At 37.2% G+C, this 21,502-nt stretch overlaps 1 protein-coding gene across 2 annotated transcripts in view; it reads right to left on the bottom strand.

Moving 5' to 3' along the window:
* DIAPH2 (diaphanous related formin 2) overlaps positions 1-21,502 on the bottom strand; it is an 836,961-nt gene that overhangs the window by 176,074 nt on the left and 639,385 nt on the right. For both annotated transcript variants that reach the window (XM_058536305.1, XM_058536306.1), the window contains one exon: positions 2,132-2,267. In XM_058536305.1, coding sequence (XP_058392288.1) covers positions 2,132-2,267 — 136 coding nt within the window. The remainder of the gene's footprint in view (positions 1-2,131; positions 2,268-21,502) is intronic.

Here is a 21,502-nt window from a genome sequence, read left to right as displayed (position 1 = left end):
TTCTCTATGCTCTTGTCAAAATGATCTTTCTAAGAAACCTATCTGAGCACATCACTTTCTCATTTATAACCTTCATAGGCTTCCCATAGCTTTCAGGTAAGACCCTCAGCACAGCCAAGAGACTGCAAAATCTGTCCCCTACCTCTTCCAGCCTCTTCTTTCACTACTCCTCCATGCACATAAGGGCGCTAACTTTCAGTGCTATTCTACTGACTCCATCACCTTTAAGCGAGAACTTCCTACAAATAGCCATGGCCATGCTGTTCTCTAATGTTTTTCCTAATCGAGTGATCTTCAGTTAGGACGAGTTTTTTTGATCCTATTTATGAAGTTTGTTTGCTAAATTATGTTGATACTACTCTATTTTACCTTGGCTGTGTACTTTTTTTCTTCTTTTAAAATTATATTTATTTTCTGGGTAGAAAAGATAAACTATAGTCAATTCCTGAAAAGTTTTATATATTTTAATGGTATGAAGAATAAACTTAATTGTACAGATATCATCTCAAAAGATTAGCCATTAAGAGAGAATACACTGCAGAATAACTGATGATGTTAGTAATTATAATAATTATAATTAAAAACACATAATAATAATTAATAATTAATTATGGCCACAGACTGCCTAGGTTCAGATTTTGGTTCTACCTCTCACTATGTCTGTGAACTTAGGCAAGTTACTTAACTTCTCCGTGTGTCAGTTTTATCATCTTAAAATGAGACAGGAACACTTTCCCAATAGGGTTTTATGAGTATTAAATATGTTCACATATGTACAACTCCTAAAACAGCTCCTGGTACAGAGTAAGTGCTGTACGTTAGTTGTTGTTGTTGTTGTTATTTGATGATGGCTTTTTAAGTGCGAAGATTCTATAGCCAGACTACTTGGATTCTAATCTTGGTCCTAACACTTCCTATTTGTGTGACCTTGGGCAAGATCCTTAATATCTATGAGCCTCAGTTTCCTCATCCATAAAATGAGATAATAATAGTACCTCCTCATAGAGATGTTATGAGGATAAATTGACTTAAAACATGTGAAAGTCTTAGAACACTGCTGGGCACATGGTCAACGTTATACAGTGCTTGCAATTTTTACTATCATTATATTTAGAAATAGGTGGTCCATATTAATCATATTATCTTGTATCGTGTTCAGATTTTGTTTTGTTTTTAAATTCTCTAACCCTCAGTGACAAAGGCTATGCTTTTTCATTCTTAAATTTTCAGAGTGTAGCTACTTGGTACCAACCACTTTCTCTTTTTACGCTCTCTTTTTTTTTTTTTTTTTTTTTTAATTATTTATTTATTTATTTATTTATTTCCTCCAAAGCCCCAGTAGATAGTTGTACATCATAGTTGCACATCCTTCTAGTTGCTGTATGTGGGACGCGGCCTCAGCATGGCCGGACAAGCGGTGCGTCAGTGCACGCCCGGGATCCGAACCTGGGCCGCCAGCAGCGGAGTGCGCACACTTAACCGCTAAGCCACGGGGTCGGCCCTTACGGTCTCTTCTTTAAAAAGAAAACAAAACAAAACCAAAAACCCCACCTTTAATATACAGTCATTCTTGCAAACCAAGAAAACAACTTACTTTACACTATGTGGACATACCAGCATTCTGTTTTTAGGCTCACAGCTGAACAAGATGCCTCTCCCTATTTCTTTTTCAACTTATAATAGTGCTGTCAATATCCATTATGACTTGAGATGTTCTAGCCCCCAGGGAAGAATGTTAATTGTTATTTCACTGTCAACAGACATGTGTCAACAAAATGAAATTAGAGCCATAAAGCTCATCTCCCCATACCAGCTTTTCTCTTTTCATCTCACCCTCTTCTTTCCTCACCAGTGCTTCATGCAGAATATAATATAATTCAGTAAAATAAACGAAGAAAGAAATAAAGATTCAACAACATATTACCCTGCATCAGCTATTGAAAATGCTGAGTGCTCAGTGCAAGGTGACAAGATATACAGATAATATCATGAGAGAAATTTGACACAAGTGACTAGTAATAGTGTGAATTTTCTACCAATAACACAATTATTCATTTTATAATCCAAAATTAATTAAGTGCAATTATTTTGCACTTTATACATATTCTAAGAAATTGGAAGCACTTCCTACCTTTGTTTATATCAATGAGCTGCTTCTTTTTCTTCTGGCGTTCCAACTTTTCTTGTTCAGCTTTTTCTTTTGCAAGCTTTGCCCTCCTAGTCTTCTCTTCCATTTCTTTTCTCTTGTTGTTTTCTTTCACTGCTTCCTGTACATATAAACAAAGTTAAACAAAAAGCTTTCCATTACTTATATATTGGAGAAGTTGAGCAATTTTAAAATTGTATATATGTATAATGGGAAAGTATTACAGCAGCTTCAAGGTACACACAAATACTTTTGAAAGAAACAAATAATTAATGCTAAGACATTTCTTCTTGAAAGAAAAGTAGAAATAACTCAGGCTTCAACTGCTATTACTTGGGGTGCCAGAAAATTAGGGCCACCAAAGTTTTCAGATTTAACAACAAGCATATATTCTCCATTGTTGAAATATGAAATAGTTTTGATACCCGAGAAAAGGTTTAATATGGAATATGGCTTAGGAAGCATTTTGTTACTTTATTGTACATTTTTCCCTTATCTGCACAACGGGAATTTAAAAAAAAACTACCCCATAGGATTTTTGTGAGGAAAAAGGAGATATAAAGTGCTTAGAACAGAGCCTGATATATTATAATCAACAAACTTTAGTCCATGATGGTGATGGTGGTTGGTTGTGATGGTGGTAGTAACGATTAAATCTAATGAGGCAGGGAATGAAACAATTAGCCCTATTATCAAAGGAATGACATACCTGCAAGTTTAATAGCTTTTTACATACCAAGATCTTCAGAAATGCTGAAACATATTTCAAGCTATTTTATGTTTTATTTTGGGATTATTTGCGGAACTCAGGTGAAATTGTACATTCTAGTAGATTGTATGGGAAAAGGTTAAAGTAAACTGATCAGCTAGAATAATAATATTAACTTCCTGTGAGTTCAGACAAATCACTAATACACAGACACATCAACTGCAAGTTCCTTCTATCAAGTTGTTCTGAGGTTTTTTTCCCTATTATGATCGATTAGCTATACTTTATAGCATGTACCAACTATTTCACTAAAACAATTTTGTTCCAGAAGCCCTAAAGAAAAGGACTCAATAACAAGAATATATCTACAAGGCTTTGCATGGAGGTGTCTATATTGAAGTTTTTCCTTCATGTTAAAAGACACAATAATTTAAAATAGCTCTGAAAATACTTTCCAAAAAAATCTCCTGACTTGCAAGAACTATTAGTACTTCCCCTTTCCGCTACCCCCGTCAGGCTAGTACCTCTAGCATTAGGCTGAGAGAACAAAATGATCTGGCTCCTGCAGACAAACTCAAAGACTACCACTTAAAATAAGGTGGAATGATAGAATCATAATTTTAGAGCAGGGCTTCCCAACATCAGCAATATTGACATTTTGGGCTGGATAGTTCTTTGTTGTGGGGGAATCCTATGCATTGTTGGCTGTTTAGCAGCACCCCTGACCTCTGCTCACTAGATGCTACTAGTGCCCCTCCCCAGCTGTGACAACCAAAAATGTCTCCAGAGATTGCCAAATGTCACCTGGAGGGCAAAATTTCCCCAGGCTGAAAACCACTAACCTAGGGGGTTTCACAGAGATAATTTATTCACAAAAAATTACAAAGTGCCTGCTCTGCTGAACCCAGTTTCTTTTCACAGATGTGGAAACTGAGTTCTGAACGAGTTTAAACACTTGCCTAAGGCCCCATATTTATGTAATTGCAAAGTTGGGAATAGAACTCATGTCTCTTCACTCTTGATTTAGTGTTTGTTTTATACTTCAAGGAAGAAAAGAAAACGTGGATATGACACCAAAAGCACAAGCAACCAAAGAAAAAACAGATAAGGCTTCATCAAAATTAAAAACTTCTGTCCATCAAAGGACACACTCAAGAAAGTGAAGAGATAACCCACAGAATGGGAGAAAATATTTGCAAATCATATATCTGATAAGCGTATATAAAGAACTCTTACAACTCAACAATAAAAAGACAAGTAACCCAATTAAAAATGGGCAAAAGATTTAAATAGATATTTCTGCAAAGAAGATATACATATGGCCAATAAGTACATGAGATGATGCTCAACATCATTAATCACTGGGGAACTGCAAATCAAAACCATACTGATGTACCACTTCACACCTAGTAGGAGGGCTATAATAAAAAAAAGTTAAGTGAGAATGTGGAGAAATTGGAACTCTTGTGCATTGATGGTGTGAATGTAAAATGATGAGTTATTTTGGAAAAACAGTCTGGCAATTCCCCAAAATGCTAAATAGAGTTATACTTATATTAGAGTTATTAGTTATATATTTATTAGAGTATATCAGAGGTATAGTTATATGTATTACTCTATATTAGAGTAATAGTTAATCATATGACCCAGCAATCCCACTCTTAGATATATACCCAAGAGAAAACATATGTTCATATAAAACTTGTACAAGAATGTTCATAGAAGCATTACTCCTAATAGTCAAAAAGTGGAAACAACCCCAATGTTCATCAACTGACGAATGGATAAAAAAAAGGCAATAAATATACATATAATGGAATATTATTTGACCATAAAAAGAATGAAGTACTGATACATGCCACAATATGGATGGAACCTAAAAAACATTATGCTAAGTGAAAGAAGTCAGATACAAAAGCCCACATATAGTATGATCTCATTTATATGTAAAGTCCCAAACAGGCAAATCCATAGAGACAGAAAGCAAATAAACAGTTACCAGAAAATGGGGGAGGAGAAATGGGGAGTAACTGCTAATAAGCACGGGGTTTCTTTTTGGGGGTGATAAATACGTTCTGGAATTAAATAGTGGTGATTGTTGTATAAATTTGTCAATATACTAAAAACCACTGAATTGTATACTTTAAAATAGTAAGTTTTATGATATGTAAATTATATCAATAAAAATATAAAAAATAGATGTTTGAGAAAGGCAGGATTGAAATAAAATTGTAACTCAGAAAAAAAAAAGACAAGGTAAAAAGGTTACATATATATTCAGGTTCTGCTACTAACAAGTTGTACGATCTTTGGTAAGTAACATGAGAGGAGGCAAGTAATAGAGGAGAGATGGGAGGTCACTGCTGTGTATATTTTATTACTGGTCAATTCTCTGATCTGGTAAACAGTCACCAACATCTGGGTGGACTCTTCTGTTATCAGTCTAATGGGTTGTACGGCTGCTGAGAGTTGTCATTTATTATTAAGATGAAAAAACTGGTAACCTGCAATTGTATTTATTCCTTGTTCAGATAATAACAGCTACTCTTTAATGGGAATCTATTACGTATCAGGTATTTTAAGTAAATAATTTCTAATCGTTATAGAAAACGTGCAAAGTAACTATTATTCGTTCTCATTTTACAGATGATAAAACTTAGGTTCAGGTAGGTTAAGTAAGATGTGCAAGGCTACACAGCTATTTAAGTACCAGAACCATGTATGTTCACTTATATTATCATGATGCCTTCCACCAGATAAAATGGTGACAGAACATCCAGTTACATTTGAATTTCAGATAAACCATGAATACATTTTTTTTAGTACAAGCATATCCCATACAATACTTGGGATATACTTACACTAAAAAAAAAAAAAAAATCATGTAATATTTGGGACACATTGGTACTAACAAATTATTCATGGATAATTTGCAATTCAAATTTAACTGGGCATCCAGTATTTTTTTTTTTGAAGTATAATTGACATACGATATTATATTAGTTTCAGGTGTATGACATAGTGATTCAACATTTTTATACATTATGAAATGATCACCACAATATGTCTAGTTATCATTGTAAGTATTTTTATTTGATTGGTCGGGCAATCCTACTCTCAAGACTGTTGATTTTTTGTAAGCATCCTTTCACAGACTAAGATCATCTAATGAAGACAGTAGAATGATTACAAAAACAAACAAAAAGCTCAAATCTAAACCATAATTTGAGAACAGAAATGTTGATGTAGATTACTGATTGGTATTATGTGATTCATGGACTTGAATCATGCTATTTCTGTAGCATCCTCCATGTATTTCTTTCTTTTTTATTTCTTGAAAATACAGTAAAACTAAAAGAGAAATGTTTATATAAAAATCTAAACTGATACAATTTGCAGTAGAAGGAAAAAAACCAAATAGTTAATATCAAAGAATCACTAACGGAGAAATTCGGCATATGTGAATAGGTTAAATTTCTATACAAAAGGGAGGCTTGCAACTGGCACTACTACAACAACATTAACATAAATCTAGTAAACATTGAAACAGACCAAGTAATAGGTCCATCAGTTTACATCTTAAATGCTTCAGGAATAGATTTAACTACAAAACAATCACACAATCTGAAATGGCATGTGTAATCCTAGAGAGACCAAAACAGAAGAGGAAAATAATTTCTGTGGTTTGGCACTAATGAAAATGAAAGAAAGCATCTAAAAAGGCATATATTTTCAAGCAACAGAGACTTCAGAGTAAGATTCTGGTCATGATGTCACCAGTTCTGTCTTCATGAAGAGGCCTCACACTGAAAAGAAGACCCTATTCCTCTTGGTGTTTTCATTCTTTGGTTCTGGCTTTAGGGAAGTAGGAATGGGAAACACATGCCTGTTCAATTCTTTCCACTAAAGAAACAAATTTTAAAAAAGAAAGGGAAATCTTAACTATGCTTATGATTAACTATGATTATTGATCATATCAATAATCTTTAGTTTTATTAGAGTGAAAGATAAGAAATTTCAAAAGTTTGTTTTTAACTCGTAAAAATGTGAAAGCTGATGAGAAAAAGACTCTTGAGGGGTGGGATGTATTCTTTTCATCTTAATTCCTACAAAACAAACCCAAATAAAAGAACAAAAACAGCAGGAGCAAACTTAAGGTCAGGTCAAAAAAATCCCTTCAATAATTGACTGTGATTAACAACACTTTACATTTGTCAAGCCTCACTAAACATTTTAAAACACTAACTCATGAGTACTTAAACATCATTCTCAAGTAAGCATCAATCATTATTTCTCAGGGTTGGGAATGCCAACTGATTAGATTCTGTCAATGTACGGGACTGTGTTCTGTTAAAAGGATGCTAATTGAGAAAATGTTTTGGTAGTAACCTCATACAAGATAAGAAATGTTTACAGAAAAAAGTCTTAGTTTTACCGGCATATCTATTTTTCAAGAGTCAGTAAAAAGTACAAAAGGAACAAAATATAACAGAAAATGTCTCCAGGATTTACTGCAAAATATATTCACCAACCTAATTTTAAATCTCTCACTTAAATCTCTATTGCCTTGCTGAAAAATATGAATAAATTAAAAATCTTATTTCCCTTGCTGTGCATAATCAACAAATGAGACCTATGGACTAAAAATGTCATGTGCAAAAAAAGCTAATGTAAATGCTAAGACTTCTCATTTATTCCAATTAAGGTTTAGGAAATGGATGAAATTGGTTCAGAAAATTCCAAGGGGCTCAGATACCAGCCTCATTCATGTCAGGTCTACATGAAGCAAGCATCTTCCAACCTTGTAACATTTGAAAACAAAATCACCACCACCAAAAACCATTCCTTACTTCCATTGTCTTCAATGGTTTACTATCCCAGTGCTGACTGCAGAAGCACTTTGTAAGCACTGTGATCTCACTGAAAGGTAGAGCTGAGGGATGGAAAAGTGCAGCAGTTAGGAAGGAGGATGGACCTGGGACTCAGGTAAACGTAGTTTCAAATCTAAGCTACCAGCATTTATCCTAAAAGCCATGTGACCTTGAACAAGTTAGTCACTTCACCTCTTTGAGATTTACTTTCCACATCTGCAGAATGGAGATACTACTACTCATATCACTTGGCTGTTAAATAGATTAAGAGAAATAATGTTTATATAAACACTGAAGACAATGCCTAGTACAGAAGAAATGCTCTATACATGGTGGCACTGATTATTATGTGTAATAGAAACATCTGAATGTCTGAACAGTAAGAATCTGGTCATAAAGATACAAAGGACCACATGAGTTTTCAAAGGTTTATTCTGCACAACACCCTCCATCTTTTTTGGAAGTCACGAGGATATGACTTATGATTAGAAATGTAGCATCTTGACAGTCTACCCTCATAAGCATACTAAAACATGATTTTTGACTGTATCATACTATTGGCATCTAAGGTAATTTTTAAAACTCACATACAATCATGTGTCGCTTAACAACAGGGATACATTCTGAGAAATGCATGGTTAGGCAATTTCAGTGTTGTACGAAGGTCATAAAATGTACTTACACAAACCTAGATGGTATAGCCTACCACACATCTAGGCTGTATGGTATAGCCTATTGCTCCTAGGCTACAAACCTGTACAGCATGTTACTGTACTGAGTATTGTAGACAATCGTAACACAATGGTAAGTATCTGCATATCTAAACACAGAAAAGGTACAATAAAAATATGGTTTAAGGATAAAAAATGGTGCACCTGTATAGGGCACTTACCATGAATGGAGCCTGCAGGACTGGAAGCTGCTCTGAGCGAGTCAGTGAGCAGCGAGTGAATGTGAAGGCCCAGGACATTACTATACACTACTGTAGACTTTATACACACTGTACACTCAGGCGACACTAAATTTACAAAAAATATTTTTCCTTCTTCAATAATACATTAACCTTAGCTTATAGTCACTTCATTTTACAAACTTAAAAATTTTTTTTAACTTTTTGACTCTCTTGTAATAACACTTAGCTTAAAACACAAACACAATGTACAGCTGCACAAAAATATTTTCTTTCTTTATATCCTTATTCTATAAGCTTTTGTCTATTTTTAAAATTTTTAATTTTGTTTACTTTCTCAACTTCTTTGTTAAAAACGAAGACACAAACACACACATTAGCCTAGGCCTACACAGGGCCAGGATCATCAATATTACTGTCTTCCACCTCCCCATCCTGTCCCATCGGAAGGTCTTCAGGGGCAATAAAATGCAAGGAGCTGTCATCTTGATGATAACAATGCCTTCTTCTGGAATAATGAAGGACCTGCCTGAGGCTGTTTTTGAGGAGGTGTCACTCTTTTCAGAAATATGTTCATGGTAGTTTGCTTGGTTTGTTTCTTTTTTCCATCATAAATTTGCTTGTAAGCAGATAGTACAACATGAAAATTCCTCTCTATTAACAAAAACTTTTCAGTGTTGAGTTCATGTTTTCAAACTTTTTAAGGAGCTTGTTGAGTCTGCAAAAGCTTCTGCTAAACCCTTCACTGTGAATTTTCTTGGGGCTTCTTAATTTTTTATTTGTCCCGCAGTTTCCTTTTCTCTCGCCTCTTCAGCTATACGATTCTGTTCCAGTTTCAGCAACTCCTTATTATTCAATTCCTCAGGAACCATCTCCAGGAGCTCCTCAATGTCAACCTCATTCACACCCAGGTTAAAGTTGTTTGCCATCTCAGCCACAGCTGTGTTTATTTTTGCACCCTCATCCTTGGCAAATCCTTTGAAATCATGGACGAACCTCTTGAGTGTCTTATTCCAGATGCCATTTATACACTCCTTGGTGACAGTGATAGATGTTGTAATCCTTCCAGAATTGCATCAGTGTCTTCTCAGTGTCTTCCTCAGTTGTGGCAACAGCCTGGGCAAAGGTCCTCCTCAGGTAGTAGAACCTGAATTATAACCATAAAAGGTGCTATAACTCCTTGATCCATCAGCTGGATCAAAGAGGTGGTGTTTGGAGGGAGAAACACTATTTTGATATTCGGATGAAGATCACCAATAAAAGGAGGATGTCTGGGAGCATTATCAACAATAAGCAAAATCTTGAAAGGTATGTTATTCTCCAAACAGTACTTCTCCATTTTGCTGGCATAGCAATTCAGGAGGGCATCTTGGAGGAGGAGCTGGGTCACCCATGACTTCTTTTTTTTTTTTTTTTTTGTGAGGAAGATCAGCCCTGAGCTAACATCCGTGCCAATCCTCCTCTTTTTGCTGAGGAAGACCGGCTCTGAGCTAACATCTTTTGCCAATCCTCCTCCTTTTTTTCCCCAAAGCCCCAGTAGATAGTTGTACGTCATAGTTGCACATCCTTCTAGATGCTGCATGTGGGACGTGGCCTCAGCATGGCCGGAGAAGCGGTGCATCGGTGCACGCCCGGGATCCGAACCCCAGGCCGCCAGTAGCGGAGCGTGTGCACTTAACCGCTAAGCCACTGGGCCGGCCCCACCCATGACTTCTTATTGCTCCTGTAGTACATTGGCAGTGTGTGCTTATTGATATGCTTGATGGCCCTGGACTTCTCACTGTGCCAGATCACAAAGGGTTTCAATTTGTAGCCTGCAACATTGCCCCCAAGCAAGACTATTATCCTGTCCTTAAAAGCCTAACATTGACTTGGCCTGCTTATGGGTGAAAATCCTTTCAGGCATTTGTTTCAGAATAGGGAGCTTTCATCCATATTGAATATTTGCTCTCACAAGTAATTTTCCTTCACAATCAGCTTATCTAGAATTTCCAAAAATTCTTTAGCTGCCTTCATATCAGCACTCGCAGACTCACCACTCATGTTCACGTTATGTAATGAATAATGATTCTTGAATCATTTAAACTACCCAGAGCTAGCAGTAAACTCAATATTGTAGTTGGGTCCAGCCTTTTCTTTCAACATCACAAACTTCTTGCTTTGGCCGTGATCATCATGGTGCTGAGAGGGATACGTTTCTGTGTCTGGTCTTCAATCCAGGTCACTAGAAGTTTCTCCATGTCTGATATAGGCCCTTCTCAAATTTTTGTTAGTCTCATTGCCTTCAGTGAAGCTGATCCTTTAACAGCTTCCATCACTTTGTTTTTGTTCTTCAAGATTGTAGCGGTGGTGGAATGGGACATGCCTGACTGGCGAGAAATAACCATCACTGATTTTCCACCTTTGTAGTCTTTAATCACCTTTAATTTCATTTCCAGATCAATCACTCAACGTGGCTTCCTACTAGCAACATTAGCAGTGAATTTTGTATGCTTAGGGGCCATGATGAACAAACAACATGAGATTAAATCAAGCATAAGAGAAAGTAATGGAATCAAGAGACGCAGTAAACACTGCGTCTGTGTGAGGCTGTTGCTGGCATAACACGGCATACTGCTTTACAGTAAACTTTTTTTTACAAGTAAAAAGAGCACACTCTAAAATAATGATAGGGGCCAGCCCCACGGCCTAGTGGTTAAGTTCAGTGTGTTCCACGTTGGCGGCCCAGGTGCGGTTCCTGGACACAGACCTACACCGCTCATTGGCAGCCATGTTGTGGCAATAACCCACATACAAAATAGAAGAAGATTGGCACAGATGTTAGCTCAGGGCAAATCTTCCTCAGCAAAAAAAAAAAAAAAAAAAAAGTGAGGAGAGACCCAGCCTGATGGCCTAGTGGTTAAAGTTCAGCGCACTCCACTTCGGCAGCCCAGGCCCAGTTCCTGGGTGAGGAACGACACCACTCATCTGTCAGTAGCCATGCTGTGGTGGCGGCTCACATAGAAGAATTAGAAGGACTTACAACCAGAATATACAACTATGTACTGGGGCTTTGCAGAGTTAAAAAAAGAAGATTGGCACAGATGTTAGCTCAGGGCGAATCTTCCTCAGGAAAAAATTAATTAATTAATTAATTAATTAATTAAATAATGATAAAAGTATAGTACAGTAAATACATAAACCAGTAATATAGTCATTTATTATCAAGTATTATGTACTGTACATAATTGTATGTGCTATACTTTTAGACGACTGGCAGCACACTAGGTTTGTTTACACCAGCATCACCACAAACACATGAGTTACACGTTGCACTATGAGGTTATGACAGCTAGGATGTCATCAAGCAATAGGAATTTTTCAGCTCCATTATAATCTTATGGGTCTACCATCGTATATGTGGCCCGTCGTTGACCAAAACATCGTTATGTGGTACATGACTGTATATCACTATCACTTGACACTCATGACAAAAAGAAACAACTAGAAATTTATTCTTTTCTCTTTTGGGTTTTGGATCATCCTGGGTACCTGTGTGAATATACTTGGCAAGACTTGCGACTCATTACAGTACCGGAAGCTGTAGAGAGTAGAGTCACATAACCTTAAAAGAATGTAAATTAGAAATGTCCTGGTGAACAAATTGGTAACTCTGGTGCCAGAGGCATACTGTGATCACACTGCTGAGTAGTTCGTCATTCATCAGGGATGGTAGAAGGATTCGCTAATGAAACTGAGTCACATCATTTGGCAACAATATAAAGAAACCTGGTATGTTATACTGAAAATCTTTTTTTACACTAAATATGAGTCGCCGAGATATTATTTTTAATGAAAACTCAATGAAACAGGTAAAATTCTCTCCACATTTTTTACCTTGAACTCTTCTGCAACCTGATTCTCTCTTAGCTTTAATTCAAACTGTGTTTTTAGAATTCTTTTCTTTTTACCCTCTGTTTTATGCTAACCACTTCAGAATTTTAAATTGTTTCTTTTAATCACCTCTTTTTAAAATAATATAGAACATTTAAAATTTAAATTAAAAAACTGCTGACATGGATACTGTAAATTTCTATCTTTCCTAGATAAGTATGATGAGTCTAAGGCTTCATTTTTTATGCATTTTGTTAATAAGATTTCTAAAAATTCCTGACCTGTAATTTTATGCCCAGAGTAAAAAGAAAGAGGCCGTTTTATTTTGTTCCTCTGAAATCAGGACCCATAATCCAAACATGCTAAGTAGAACAACATACTCTTGTGAATACAGGATGGCCTTTAGGAGCTGAGAGATCTGGTTTAAATCCTAGCCGTCTAGTGACTATCATGCTTTAGCGACTATCATGCTTTATTCCCTTGGGCCATTTATGTAACTGAACTAAGCCTCCTTTCCTGATCTGTGAATTACCTGTACTTCATACTGCTGGTTTGCAATTTAACGAGAAATTGCATATAAAGCCATTAAGCACAGTGCCTGGCACATAGGAAGTGTCCCATGAATGGTGGTGGTTATCATTATCATATTATTCCACAGTTGGGCAATTCCAATGTCTCAGACAATCCATTTCCCTCAACACAGGAGCATGCCCACACATGTGCATGTGCACTGGGGAGAAGGAAGAATCCTTTTTTATAGGGAAATCTTGCAGTATCAGGTAAAAATATGAAGAAACAGGGGCCGGCCCGGTGGCGCAAGCGGTTAAGTGCGCGCGCTCCGCTGCGGCGGCCCGGGGTTCGCTGGTTCGGATCCCGGGCGCGCACCGACGCACTGCTTGGTGAGCCATGCTGTGGCGGCGTCCCATATAAAGTGGAGGAAGATGGGCACCCATGTTAGCCCAGGGCCGTCTTCCTCAGCAAAAAAGGAGGAGGATTGGCGGATGTTAGCTCAGGGCTGATCTCCTCACAAAAAAAAAAAAAAAATATGAAGAAACAAAACACACACCCTCTTATATCCACAAACTTGGAACTGACAACAGGACTTGCTTCCTGAACCAGGAGAAAAGAGATATAGATAGAATGAACAACAAGAAGTTTTGGGGAAAATTCTTGTGTTAATATACCATATTTGACAAACCTAAGAAACAAAGATCATAGACTATTTTACTATGTGGACTAATGAAATCCACATCAGGTTCAACATGCCTTTTGGGACTGTGGCATAAACTGAGGGATGAAGTTTCCCCGGGGAAGGCAGTAGATTTTTTTTTCTGGTGTTACTGTTTGTCTTTTAACATTTGGAGTTAGTTCTGTTGCCTCCCTGAGAAAATAAAGTGCATACTCTAAGAACAGACCATTTGATTTGGAAATTAGAGGTTTGCTTTTACTTCTTCTTTGAGTATTTATCTCAGAATGGGGTATTCACTTGGTCTGCCTAAAGGTTTATTTATGGACGGATCAGGAGAATTAGCCTACATCTAGTTCTCTACCCCAGGCCTTGCTAAGCTTTCTTATACTTTTCCCATCTTTACGCATAGGAGGCTGCTAGTCCTGCTAGAAAACCAAATACTGAAGGACTTCAAATAGAAGATGAATGGTGTAGCCTTTTTGCTTGTTGGTGGATTTCTCATTTAATTCCAGGCATAACAGGAAGCAAAATAGGTAGAGATGCAAAGGTTGTCCAGACCAGTGAACCAGGGTTAATAGCAGCAATGTCCTTTCCCTGTCCCAGAGATGTCCTGAGCATGAAAATGAAAAGGAAAGGCCATTCTATGTATGTTGCCTTTTCATCATTTTACCAAAAAAAAATTCTTTAGAACAATTCTCCTTCCTTCCCTTCTACTCTGCTTCATATAGATACCTAACACATTCTTTGCTTGAGTTTTTTTGGCTGCTAGTGACACTTTTGCAATTTGCTGCACTTGCCTGCCACCAACGATAAGAGTTGTTGGAAAACACAGATCCCACTGTATGTTACCACTAACTGATGTGTAACTTGGGCCCAGGTCCCTATTTGTTAGTACAAGCGGGTGAAAATCCCAAAGAATACTAAAGGTAATAGTAAAAAAGGCCTCATACACTCTTCCGGATCTTTCTCACTCCCATTTTAGAATGATCATGTCAGGTTACAAATGAGAAGATATAATGTAAGCCAAGATGAGTTTTTCTGCATTTTGAACAAAGAATTGAACAACTAGATGATTAGAGAAAAAACCTACATAAATTGTTGGCAACGATTCATTAGATTTTTCAATTGCAACTGGGGACAAATTAAGACTTTCCACTAAAGAAAGGAAAGAATCCTCCTCTTTACTTAACATCAAATAACATTAGATATTCCTCTTCTAGGGTTTCACTGTGTTTAAAGGGCATATTGGATTGAAGGAGTCATGACAAATGCTCAAGGCAAAGAATTTTCAGCTGCAGCAACTATACTCTGCGAGTCAGTAACTCTGAAGACTTTATCAGCACTATAATACTGCTAAACTTTCTTTCCCAGAGATTTCCACTCATTAAGGTACAAGTGACCTATAACACTCCTCTTATGCAAGATCTCATGAATACTTCATCAACCAATCAACTACGATTGCAACCAAGAGGTATAATGTTCTTCTCACTGGGATAATTGAAACCTTGATTAGCTTGCTCGAGTACTTAGGTGTCTCCATAATAGACACTGAACACATGTATTGATACTGTAGTTAGATGAGGATTAAAGTAGTGCTTATTAACCTATGTAAATATGGTATGAATCATAGATGTACAATGGGCCATAGGTAACCTGCTAAACCGAATCAAACGAAATAGACATTTTCTGCCCTCTTAGATTCCTGAGATACTAGATCCCTCCTTCCTATAGACTGGATTGTTCTTTATCTCCTTTCTAAACTACACTGCCCTATCTTACCCTTTAATTTTTGCCTTCCCCTAAAACTCTGTCTTCATCTCTTCCACCCTCCTTCTTTCCTCCCCCTTTCTCTCTGTCTCTGTCTGTCTGTCAGAGAATCCATGTATTCCTACTCAGAGTTGAAGAAAAAAAGTCCTTTGATAGCCTACAAGGCCTTACATCATCTGGCCCCCTACTACCTCTCTGACCTCATCTTCTCGGTCCTTCGGCTCCAGCTCCACTGGGCTCCTTCCCTCAGCACTTAACACGTGTTTATTTTGCCCTCAGTAGCTCCATCAAGTCTCTGCTTAAATGTCTCCTTCTCAGTGAGGCTTTCCCTTACCACCTTACATAAAATAACCCCCTAAGGAACTTCCCAGCTTCCTCTTCCCTACTGTAGTCCTCATAACATAAAAGGTCAAAACCTAGTTAAACGTTAGATAATCTTCACATTTTCTAAGGATTAGCAGCTAGAGATAGTCAATTTACATAATAATAGTTTTCAGCCTGGGAATTCTCAAAACATTAAATTGCCAAGAACATCTCTATAGACAGTTCCCTACACATCTCATGTTTCTTTATTGTGGAAAATCTTAGTGGTCTTGAAATAAGTATTATCTACCTTTGAATAGTGGGTTTCTTCCTAATCATCCATAGGCTATGGTTCACCGACCTCTACATTTATTTAAAAATGCCAATGCTTAGTGTTTCTGAGGCCTAATATCTGTGACATTTGTCACACTGCCATAGCTCAACACTCTGCACATTCACTTGTGTAGAGATTAGTGTTTACACAGAACCTCCAAAGTTAAAAGAAAAGATGCATTCTAATTTTGAAAATGAGATCTTTGTTTTGAATAAGATATTTGCAGGATCCACAAAATTAGTAATACACAGCTTTCCCAGGGATCTTTTGGTTTAAGACAGAACCGTCTCAGGTTTGGGTGGAAGGTTTATATGAAAAGTTCCTTGAGTTTATTTGTATAAATGACTCCCTTTTGGCAGAGAGGAGACTCAGAGAAGAAACTGATCTGCTGCAGGTGAGGGAGCCAGTTCAGTGAATTCCAGTACATGTTCACCGAAGTAGCCCTCTTGTATTCAGCACAACCAGTTTACTGTTCAGCCTCCTTAGGAAACAAATAAAAAATTAATGTATCTTTCACATGCTGTACATATCTGGAAGTTTGACAGACAAACAGATCTTTGCACACTAGTGTGGTCTTGAAGAGAATCTCAAAGGTAAATTATTAAAAATGAGAAGAAGGAAAAAAAGACTGTTATGTGCAAATCTCCTTGGATATTCAACTTGCAGTTGGTTACAAAGCGGTCATGCACCGATAATGAAGGCTGGCTGAGATCCCCAAGGCCTTCTTTTAAAATTTGCCTTACAACTGCAAAAACATGTGATCTGAAGTTGGAGGAAAAACTCTCTCTCCTGTCACAGTCCATTAGAATGCTGAACTCTGATTAGCTAGAAGTTAATCTACAATCTGCAGCACGGAAAAGGTTTTCAAATGCTGCAGGTTTCTGTACACACATTTTTCTTAGTAGGTGTTTGAGTATCCCTCTTTCCATCTGGGAAAGAAAAACAATTGAGTTCGAGATGCCTCTGTGGACCTCTACTTGATTAAAATCTACGAAGTGCACTGAGCACCTATAGGAAGTTAATCTATACCTTTTTTTATTTTTTATTTATTTATTTATTTATTTATTTATTTATTTATTTATTTATTTATTTATTTATTTATTTATTTTTGTGAGGAGATCAGCCCTGTGCTAACATCTGCCAATCCTCCTCTTTTTGCTGAGGAAGACTGGCCCTGGGCTAACATCCGTGCCCATCTTCCTCCACTTTATTTATTTATTTATTTATTTTCCCCCCAAAGCCCCAATAGATAGTTGTATGTCATAGCTGCACATCCTTCTAGTTGCTGTATGTGGGACGCGGCCTCAGCATGGCCGGAGAAGCGGTGCGTCGGTGCACGCCCGGGATCCGAACCTGGGCCGCCAGCAGTGGAGCGCGCGCACTTAACTGCTAAGCCACAGGGCCGGCCAGATCTATACCTTTTTTTAAATTTTATTTTGAACCAAAGGAACAAAATGAAATTCTAAAGTGACTGATACAATATTTTAATGAGAAAGCGTCTTGGGGAGGTGTGGGTGGGAGGAAAGGACAAAATAAGTGGTAGGTTACAGGTCTGAGACCTGAGTTTACTGTCTTATTACTGTCACCATCTTAGAAGATGGAAGAGGCAGAGCAATCAATAAGGTTTTTGATGAGACCAATTTGGGTGGGTTGAAAAGTACCTTGGAGACTTGGATAAGAATATCAAATTACCTTGACAAGTAGAAATACAGCCTCAGAACAGGAAGGCCCTCAAGAAATGCTTGCTTTAGTCTACTGCCTATGAATAGGGGTTCCATGACCTCCTGCAGGAACCTGTGCTGATACTTAATCACTTCTAAAAGGAAATACTCCCTTATGTCTAACTAAAAGCTGTCAGTTTTTTAAGCCCATATCTTGTCTATTGGTCACTGAAATAGAAACCTGGTCAATACCTTCCTTAAAAAATTCTTCATGGAGGTGTAACTTGTCCCCAGGAACCACTGTGGTGCCTGAGTTCCACAAAAGTGAAGCTAAACCTCAAATGCAACACAGGGGAATTTCTTAGTTTGTAGGCTAAAGGTTGGGGGGAGGGATGGGGTCAGAGAGGCCCTTAGGAAAATTTCTTTGGACTCCAATTTAAGCCACTCAATAACATCTTCTAGAATAACAACTCTTTCACAGAGAGTTCTTTCTATAAACTTAATAATGTTTAGATTTTCCTCTGGGTCTTCTTTACTCATTGGACAGTATTTTTTAAATTATAGGCTTCTTCATCCTCATATGCCCTCCCTAAAAAGAAACAGACAAAGCCAGAACAATACCCTAAAAGACAGGCTAACAAATATCTAGTGTAAGGATACCCCAGTTTTCTATGCTCTAATTCTCCTAACATATCACAGCATTTGTTTTCTAACATTTTAAGGTGCAACTGTAAACTTCTAAGATTGGTTCCGATATATCTGTTGAAACCATGAATCCTATCCCTCAAACAGCCACCTTGGGAAGTCATAAACTTATTTTGGTGAGGGCCATTACTCTGTGATTGAAACTTCTCTTTCAGAATTGACCTTGAATCAAATGAAATCAGTCTCATTATTTCAGATTCCCAGTATTTTTGACCAGAGAGTTTGTTACCAAGTTGGGTCATACATCTTATTCCTAAAACTTGGTTCAATATCACTTTTGGCTATTTTCAAAACTCAAATCCACCCTCAAACTGCAAAGATTTAGTACTCCTAAAAAGATCTAAAGCACATGCTACATAACCCTTAGGGAAAATCCAAAACAGGCATTTCCAAAATATTTAGGGCAATATCATTATCTTTCAATTAAGACAATGAGGGAAGTAAAATTCTTTGACTCTACACATTTCTGATTTGGCTTTAAAAAAGTCACACCTCATATACTGCTCATTCATGTTTAGTACTCTTACACTAAGAATCAAAAACTTTTTCTAGTGCATTTGTGCATGTTCTTATCTCTATGTTACCTGCTTGATGCCCTTAATTATTCTATATTTTACTAATTCCTAGCTGAACTTGATCCTATTTCTAAGAGAACACACACATCCAAAAAACTTATCTATATATATATACATATAGAGATAATTTTTCTGTCCTTTGGGTGATGAGAGAGACAAGGAAAGGAAGAAGAGGCCAAGGAAGCAGAAAAGCTAAAACAAATGCAGCCTTATTTGTACCCAGTGACTTGTACCTCCACTGAGAAGCAGGAAACATTCATTCATTCACTCATTAAGTATCTATCATGTTTTGTCACATACTATTGTAGTCCCTGGGGGCTCAATAATGAGTACTACAGAGAAGGCTCCTGCGTGCCTGGCACTTAGAGGTCATCCAAAGAAGCACTAGAGTGTTAGCCTTCTTTTAGTCAATCTCCCAGACTCACTCACCTGGAGCACTGTCTTACTGTCTGTTGAAACAGTATTCCAGAGTCTAGAGTCTAGATCCTACTTTTTTTTTCAATCATCATTGAGAACGATTGTCACATGGGAGGGAATCAAAATCTTAGCAAATAGAGAGAGATTTCTTTCTCTTGGACTACAAGGCACCAATTATTTCCCAGAATTAAATGAAAATGGTTTTGCTCAGTTTGCTTTTCACAAAGCCATTTTGACTGCCAGTCAGAACTCTGTGCTCTTCTAAGTACAAAAAGATTGTCTGATGGCTTGTTGTCCTACCTTCCAGGATAATGACAGCAAGATATCCTTCCAGTAATTATGGGGTAGTACCTTTCCCTTCATTGAAGTTGTCTGACCAATCAGGGTAATTTTCATATGTGGAGAAATATATATAACACTAAACAAACAACGAGTGGAAGCCAAGCAACACAAATAAAAAGGGGGCGCTGAGGAGGCATGGAAGAGAATGCCAACACAGCCCCTAGAGGTCACAGTGGTCCTGAAGCTAGACTGACATTTAACTTCCATGCTATATTGTTGGTAAGGGAAACATCATTCTCATTAATTAGAAGAGAACATAACTTTAAACCTCTCCTCTCTCAGATTAAATTGGAGACCCCAAAGACTGCATCACGAATCATTACTACAAGACGCACTCATCCTTTCTTATATATAATGTTAATATATCTGTTAAATATTTAACATGCATTCCATGTATTTCCTTTATGCACGTTTGCTTCAGTCTTGGCTTAGTTTATAACAGCCTCTGAAAGGGCAGGCACTGTGTTGGTTTAGTTTGCTTCAGGTGTGATAGTATATTTAGATCAGTAATCTTACAAATAAGCCAAATACAGCACCTCACACAAAGGAGGCATGCAATAATTATTTCTTAATTAATGAAGACAGTGATGATTAATTTACTATAAATATTAGCTTAGCATGAATTATAACAACATTCTTACTTGAGTTTATTCTTAATGACAGTTTGGCCTTTTTTAAAGAGCTGTGCTTAATTTATGGGCAGACCAACTCGAAGGGAAGAGACAGATTCACCATGAAGCTAATGAAGCAAAAGCATCAGGACCCTGCACTTGCATGTAAGGGGCTCTGGCAATGTGTTCACCTGGCCATGTGTTTTCGTTCAATTTGCAAAAGATATTTTTACATTCTTTTCCTTAAATGGTTCCTCCCAAATTGTATCAACTGAAGTCTCACAAATCTGGATCCTCCTCTGTTTAAGGGATATACAAAAACCTGAAAAGAAGTCTGATGAAGGATAAGAGAGGCGCTAAAAGTTTGGGAAATGCCAAACCATGAAGAAAAGATGGATAATTAAGCTCAGGGAAGATGGAATTAAGGGATATAACTATATCCATGGACATGAACTAGATATTTATTTAAAGGACAAATGTTATCAGATATCTTCCCCATTTCCATAAGTCAGAATAATAGGGCCTGAATTTGAATTTGAAGAAAAGAAACTCTGAGAACTAAAAAGAACTTTACAGTAAGGATGGCAAAGCAGTGGAATCAAGTCAAGTAATGAAACTGCTTTCTCTAGAAACTTCTTTGAAAGATTAGCTAGTTAGCTGCTAAAGGAGTTGGGAAAACATGCCAGGGGCCTGAGTTATGAGATAAACCCATAGGGAATTCCTCAGTTTCCGATCTAGGATATTTTGGCTCTGTAGGTATATGTGTCTGAGTCATTAGTTTATAAAACAGGAAAAATAAAATAAATATACAATTTCATGTCTCCTTTTGACACCATGAATCTGGGGGTGCCATAGCCAGACAGAGTTGATCTGTGAAAATATCTGAAAACAATAAATATTATAGTGTAGATCACTTCAAAATTGGGTTTGGATGGGATAGAGGTCAGAACCAGAAATATTCTGCTCTAAGATCCTCTTTTCAAAAGTAGAAATAATAAGGACATTGTTATATAGTGGTGATTGCATTCTGGGAAGCGAGCCATTCCATCTGCATATGAGCACTGCAACTACATTCCACAATGTACAACG

Source organism: Diceros bicornis, chromosome X, assembly GCF_020826845.1.
Source record: "Diceros bicornis minor isolate mBicDic1 chromosome X, mDicBic1.mat.cur, whole genome shotgun sequence".
Taxonomy (NCBI): Eukaryota; Metazoa; Chordata; class Mammalia; order Perissodactyla; family Rhinocerotidae; genus Diceros; species Diceros bicornis.
This window is presented reverse-complemented; position numbering and strand designations above follow the sequence as displayed.